The sequence below is a fragment of the Nomascus leucogenys genome, chromosome 3, assembly GCF_006542625.1.
Source record: "Nomascus leucogenys isolate Asia chromosome 3, Asia_NLE_v1, whole genome shotgun sequence".
NCBI lineage: Eukaryota > Metazoa > Chordata > Mammalia > Primates > Hylobatidae > Nomascus > Nomascus leucogenys.
In genome coordinates, this window is record NC_044383.1 from 20,620,015 (window position 1) to 20,626,843 (window position 6,829).

Consider the following 6,829-nt stretch of genomic DNA (forward strand, 5'->3'; position numbering starts at 1 on the left):
GCCCCCAAGTTTGCGGTGGGACCAATCTGGGAAGTGTGACCTTCCAGGGGAAGGGGGAAGGAGGGCCGAGAGCCAGCGATCGCCACTAGAAAGCTAAATACATAGCCGCCCAAAAGAGAAAGCCAAGGAGCCTCTCTCCAGGGCCCCCGGCTCTGCGCGCTAGCCAGTTCTCAAGTCCAACGCCTGGAGGAAACCCACTCTCTACCCCGCGCGTCGGGCGCAGCAGTCAGTCACTCGGGGCCCGCAGCGGCAGCCAAGGGGTTAACCGGGGAAAGCCCAAGACGCCACAGAAGAGGGAAGGAAGAGAAGGAGAGAGAGGGAGAGAGAGCAAAGAAAGAGCCACACAGTCATCTTCCCAGGGTGAAGAAACAAACACCACCACCAAAGGGGGTGGGGGAACCAGAACGCAAAAGAAAAGTTCTTCGGATTCCCCCCACCCCCCACCAACAAAGCCCTGCTTGGACAGAGAGGTCTCCCCAACATCACGAGGCAGCAAACTGAAAGCAAGAACGTGGCGAAGTGCAAACAAATCCAGTCCACAAAAGGCAGAAAAGTTTGGAGAGTTTCGGGCCGCCTGGGCCACGAGCGGGGGAGGGGAGGGGAGGGGAGGGAGGGAGGGAGGGGGAGGAGGCGGGGAGGGGGCAGGGCAGGGGCCGCATGCGGGGCTCGGCGGGCGGCGCGGGCGGGCGGGCAGCGGGCGGGGGCCGGGCGCGGAGGCACTTACGGTTCGGGCGGTGGGCGAGAGCGATCCGTTGGGGAGGTAGGGGCTCGTCAGGTCGGGGATCATGATGAAGGGGTAGCCGGGATACGGTGGCCCCTTAAAGAGCCCTCCATCTTGCCTCTTGGCCGCTAACATGGCGGGGCGGCGAGGGGACAGCGGCGGCCGCGCGGAGCGGGAGAGAGCGAGGAGAAACTTTTTAGAAAGTGCCCCAAGGGGCCGGGCGCCCCGACTGGGCCGGCGCAGGGCCGGGCCGAGCCGGGCACGGGGCCGGGGTGCACAGGGCGGCCGGCCCGGGGGGCGGCTCCGGGCGGCTGCGGGGCGCGCGGGGTGTACTCACCTTCTTCCAAACTTTCCCGGGATTTGTCTCGGAAACTTTCGGAGCGAGGCGGAGGCCGTCTTTCCGCCTTCCCGGAGGGGTGGAGGTGGGGAGGGCGAGGGGCAAACGCCACGCAGAAGGGGGAGAAGGGGGAGAAAAAGAATCGGCGAGGTCGGGGGGAGGGGTAGAAAAAAACAGGGTTACAAGTTTTTGCAATGGTGGCACCGTAAGCACACGCCGCCCGCCGGGCCCCGCCGCCGCCCCCAGCCCCGATTTCTCTCCTTTCAGCAACATTTGCCAAGCCCAGGAAACAGATAAAAAACCCCACCAGCCCGAGGGGCTTTTCCTACCTCGGAATCGGAGGAGCTGTTTTGATTCGTTTCTGATTCATTGACTAGAGACGATTTGACATCAGCTAAATCCCTCTCTGCCGAGGAGTTTTCGGAGCTCTTCTCCTCCTGTTCGCCCTCGTCTTTGAAGGAAATCAGTTCGTCGTTGGCGCCTAGGTCATCCCCTCCACCGCCGTTCAGCTGCGGCATTTTTTTTTCACCCACCAGCAGCAATTTTGGAAGAAAAATGAAGGAGGAAGAAAAGCAAAAAAAAAAATCACCCCAAAAAAGTTTTGCCCCCCCAAAAAAATATTGCAAGAAAAAGACGAGTCCAAGGTGAACTTTTTTTTCTGCTTGGGGGTCTTTTTCTCCTGGGGAGGGGAAAAGAGGGAGGAGGGGAGGGGAAGGGGGGGAGATCTTCTGCACGCGTGAGTTTGGGTTTCTTTTTTCTCTCGTTCCCAAGGATCCGATCAATGTGCAAAAAAATAATAAATAAAAAAGGGGGGTTAAAAAAAAAACAACAACAAGAAGTCAGATATAAAGAGCAAAGGGGGGGAAGCCGAAGATACAGGAGGTGCTCGTGCCGCTCGGATTTGAGTGAGTTGAAGTTAGACTGAGAGCTTTTCAGTTCAAAGGCGGCGCTGATTGACAGATAGAAAAAGGGGGATCGAAATCCGGAGGAACGGAGTAGTCTGGGAGCGGAGATTATTGACAGGGCGAGAGGAACACACTGCCTTAATGAGATGCCGGAGGGCGGGGCCGGCCCGGTGACGTGTGCATAAATAAACAGCCGGGGTGGGCGGGGCGGGGGCGGCTAACAATGATCCTTTCGGGCGCCGGGAGAGGGAGGAGGGAAAGAAGGAGGAGGAGAGGGGCGGGGAAGCCGGGGGGAGACGAAGGGAGGAGTGTGCAGGGGGAGCGGCCTGCGCGGAGTGTGTGCGAGCCCGGGATTCTGGGCGAGGGTGCTGGGACTCGCTCCGGGAGGGGGCGGTTTCAGAAAGACAATGCGGGGTGGGAGAGGAGAAGGGGGTGGCGACCAAGTCAGGAATCCGAGCCGAGGAAGGCGGAAGGAAAGCCCACTTGGGGGGCGGGGATGGGGAGAGGCCCAAAACAGTGCACTTTAGAAATATTAGAAATAAGTCTTAAGGGAGGGGGAAAAGGAAGGGTAGTATTTGAGAAAGTGGTGGCTGGGGGCGGGGGTGGGGGGGGTGCTTGGTGGTTAATTCAGCAGTGAAATCAGCCACCCTTAGGCGGGATGCGACAAAAGTGGTCAAAAGGAAAGATCAACCCTCCACTTTCAGAGAGCTTGGGGAAGTGAAGGGGCTGGTCAAAGTTCCTGGTCATCTGCAATGAAAGAAACTATTAACCCATGAGGCCTCCCTCCTCCCTTTTTTGTTTATTAGTAGTGAATCATTTCATGAAATGTAAGTCACACTAGGATGAATATGCCAAAATGACTTTTTATGCAAAAAACAAATGCTAAATGTCAGAAACATTAAAAGTATCCTTAAGGAAAAATATATGATTCTTTTAAATGTAGAGTGGTGTTTTGCTTTTTTTTTTTTTTAACTGACGTTGGAGGTGGTAGGAAATGAGCTAGAGTCAAAGTCCTTTTTGACTTAGGAGGTGAAAAGTTTGGGCGTTAACACCGTCAGGGAAAATAAAACTGAAAGTTCACCAACCCCTGGGATCAGTTGGGCTACAGTGTTTCTCTAAGGGGTTCTGAAATGAAATCCCCGAAAGACTGACCAAAATAATCAAGATGTAGGTGGCTCTGGCAGGAAATTGCTAACCAAACCAATGCTAGAAGACCTCCGGGAGAAGATGGGAAACCTGGGGCTTGAGGCAGGTATTTGTTGACTTTTAGGTATTAGAGGAGGAGCAGACTGATTTGCTACAAAATGGGGGATGGAATTATGTTAAAGAGGAAAGGCCCAGCTCCCAAAACACAATGTTTCTGGGTGATAGAGCAAGAAGATTCATTTTTGCAAATATCCAGTAAGAAGTAGACTGGACACTACAACATGAAAAAGAGAAAAAAGAAAAAAATAAATCAGTAGGATTTAGCAAATTGCCTCTTAGGAGCAGTATTAGTCTAGAGTCCAGAATGTACTGTTATCCCACCCTTCCCTAAAAAAGCTCACCTGCACTTCAGCTGGCCCATCAGCACCGAGGTTTCCAAAAGAAAGCAAATTTGCCATGTAATATTTAGAGAGTTTGGGGTTTCAGCAAAACTGTTTTATAGGCTAAAGTCTCAGGAAGAAGACTACTAAAAATAATGATACCGAGATTGACAAGGCCAACGAATTCCCCTGCACTGGAAAAAATTCACAACCACATTTGCACACTAAAGAATAAGATGCAGGCAAAATAAAAATGGGTTGGGGGGGAGGCAGAGGAGAATCACTGTAACTCCCAACTTTGATATTAATCAGAATATCAGAAGTAGAGTGAGAAGGAGCCTGAAAAGAAGTAAAACAAATGTGTACATTTAATCAGACAGGATTGCATAGGATACAAAGCACAGGGCTAATTAGTCTCAGCAGGTAGGACTAACCTTCAGACTTCATAAATAAATAAGGCAGGCGCAGTGTCTGAGAGGGAGAGTGGAGACAGAAAGGGGATTATTTCAAGACACCAAATGAAAACATGAAGAATGAAATGCTTCACTGTTAAATCCATGTACAAATGGACTTAACAGTTTCCTTTTTTAGGTCTTTTACTTGGTTGCCTTTAGATTTACACATTTAGCGAAATGACCATAGCTTTATACACTTGCTAATTGTCACCTGTATACTTGATGTGCCTAAGTCTGTCTATATGCAGCGTAGACTTTCCTAAGGCTCATTTTAGGGACTTAGTTACTTAAACTGGAACACATTTATAGGAACTCAATTTTATGGCAATTTCTTTGTTCTGTGTGGTAGTTTTTTTTTTTTGTTTTTTTAATCAAACCCTGGTCTGAATTAAGTTGGATAATGAGGTCTTCTATGTTCTTTATAGTACTACCTGTATAATAAAATCTCAGGAATATACTGAATTGAAATTTTAAAGAATGTACTTACTGATTTTACTATACTGGCCTGCATTTTTATCATATGTAAATACTAAGGGCTTTGTTCCCATGATTAGTAACTTTATCCATTTTGGCATATCCTTATTTTTCTCATTCAAAGGGAACTCTTTTGAATCTCTCCTTCCTTAAATCTCTGATTTAATTAAGCAATTAAAAAGTTATTCTGTGATAGTGCATGTCCCACATTTAATTTCATTGCTTGGTGCTGTACAAAGGCTTGAGTAGACCAGCAAGATCTCAGAGGGGCCAGATCCCTGATGCTCTGCAAGTCCCTCAGGTGATGCCTGAATTGAGGAGGGGAAGGGAATGGCAGAATTGGCACTGCAGTAGCCAGGCAGCAAGGTATTGAAAAATACCTTGAATAGTCGGGTGCGGTGGCTCACGCCTGTAATCCCAGCACTTTGGGAGGCCGAGGCGGGCGGATCACAAGGTCAGGAGATAGAGACCATCCTGGCTAACACGGTGAAACATCGTCTCTATTAAAAATACAAAAAATTAGCCGGGCGTGGTGGCAGGTGCCTGTAGTCCCAGCTACTAGGGAGGCTGAGGCAGGAGAATGGCGTGAACCCGGGAGGCGGAGCTTGCAGTGAGCCAAGATCGCACCACTGCACTCCAGCCTGGGCAACAGAGCGAGACTCCACCTCAAAAAAAAAAGAAAAGAAAAGAAAAAAAAGAAAAATACCTTGAATACTATTTGAAAAAAAGGTAGGTTGGCCCACAATGTGAATGTGTAATTTATAGATTTGGTGTGAAATTCTAAACACAGTTGACTTGGGTCCAAGTGCGAGGCAACTTCTCTGTGGATACCCATGACTCCTGGTTTATAGGACCAAGAGTTCTGCCCAAATGGCAGAGATTCGAAAAACACAGGAAACCAGACCAGTTCTGACTTTAGCCTGAGCCAGGGGATTTTGCCACCATGGGCTCTGCATGTTGGGAAATGGGTGGGTGGGAGGAGAAGCTGTGCCCTCATCCCTTGGAAACCAGTTTGGTCTGTGCATATTTTGGGAGGAGGGCAGGGAGAAGCTGGGCCCTCGCCCCTTGGAGTCCATTCCTGGCGCCAGTCCAGGTCCCAAACCGTAAGTAGCTGTCCCTAGGCCTCCCTGACTTTGACCTCGCCCTTTTCATCCACTGCCCTTCCGCTGCTTCTCTTCTGTTTTCTCCTCTCCTTCAGCCCTCCCTTGATTAAATCTTTCTCTTTGGATTCATGCTGATACCTTAAAACTTAAGTGAGTAGGGTTACCTCTTCCAGAGGTGCTTCCTTGTTCATCCCTATCAATGAGCATGAAAAGGAGGTTTCAGTTTACACAAATCACCTTTTAAGTGTTGGTTCCCCACTGGGGAGATATGGTGAAGTGTTAGGTGCCCATTGAAATACAGGAATGTGCCTGACAGGGGACTTCAGAAATAGGCTGGCCACAGGCTGTGTCACCCGTGGCCCCTTCGTCTTGTCTCACCTGGTGGATGAGGTGGTTGGAATGGGCTTTTTTAAACTGCCTGTTAATATTTAAAGAGCCCATGATTCCATCGTTTCACCACACGCCCCAGTTATGGCTCAGAGATTCACGCACACCAGCAAAGAAGACAAACCATATTGAAAGCTTGGCTCTGGAATTTGAGAAAAACAAGGCTAGTCTGTCAGATTTACCCGAAGTGGGGAATACATGTTGACAGCCATATTCAGCTCCCCCAATCACTCGGCAAGATTCTACTAACTTACCCTTGACAGTGATATGTACATGTGTGGGTGTGTATATTTGTGTTCCTGTGTGATTTTTCTTTAAAGATCTGGGTTCCAAGATGGATGATCTGTTACCCCACTGTGTTGGACTTATCTATGCCGGGAGTGTGCTAAGGGAAGCCAAAAAAAGAATCTGAAAACATAAGGAAGCTATAAAATGGGGAAATGTTTAGAAGCCAAAGTCCTGATTCCACTGTGAGATTTTCTGTTTGCTTTTTGTTCTGCGTGGGTGATGGTTCCTTATTTGGACCTTGAGGAAAGCTACTCCCTTAGCCAACATAGGAACATTAAAAATTGGACACCTAAGAGTTTTCAAATTTAGCAAGAGGAGGGGTTAGGCAAAAGCGCCCACTTCACAGGCATCCTCTATCCCCCCAACGACTCTGTGAAGGGACTTGGAGAGACACACACTCTCTCCCCTTGAAACCCTGAGGAACACTCTTCTGTTCTAACATTTTGCTGAAGTGCCCGGCTTGATCACCTTGCTTCAGCTAATAACAGGTCTGGGTAATAAAGTGACAATAATACCTGATGATCCAAGGGTTAATGGGGAGATGTATGCATCTGTACAGGGTTTCATCACCTGCCTTCATAAGATTACCACTGCTATAGGCATTTGTGACAGGAACAGCTTTCTGAAAGACAT

At 49.1% G+C, this 6,829-nt stretch overlaps 1 protein-coding gene and 1 long non-coding RNA gene across 36 annotated transcripts in view; one reads left to right on the plus strand and one right to left on the minus strand.

Annotated features, from left to right (window-relative positions):
* The window catches only part of TCF7L2 (transcription factor 7 like 2), a 221,636-nt gene extending 216,781 nt beyond the window's left edge, over window positions 1-4,855 (minus strand). For 24 of the 35 annotated variants that reach the window (XM_030807033.1, XM_030806982.1, XM_030806977.1 and 21 more), the window contains exons 1-3: window positions 1,388-4,855; window positions 1,059-1,125; window positions 725-849 (exon numbers count right to left, since the gene is read on the minus strand). In XM_030807033.1, coding sequence (XP_030662893.1) covers window positions 725-849; window positions 1,059-1,125; window positions 1,388-1,576 — 381 coding nt within the window. In that variant the 5' untranslated portion in view covers window positions 1,577-4,855. The remainder of the gene's footprint in view (window positions 1-724; window positions 850-1,058; window positions 1,126-1,387) is intronic. The other 11 variants (XM_030807041.1, XM_030807044.1, XM_030807031.1 and 8 more) reach the window with 4 other exon arrangements.
* LOC115833285 lies at window positions 206-1,690 on the plus strand. Its single transcript, XR_004028723.1, has 2 exons — window positions 206-553; window positions 1,326-1,690. It is a non-coding gene; the product is annotated as an uncharacterized LOC115833285 (long non-coding RNA).
* Window positions 4,856-6,829: the final 1,974 nt, after the last annotated feature.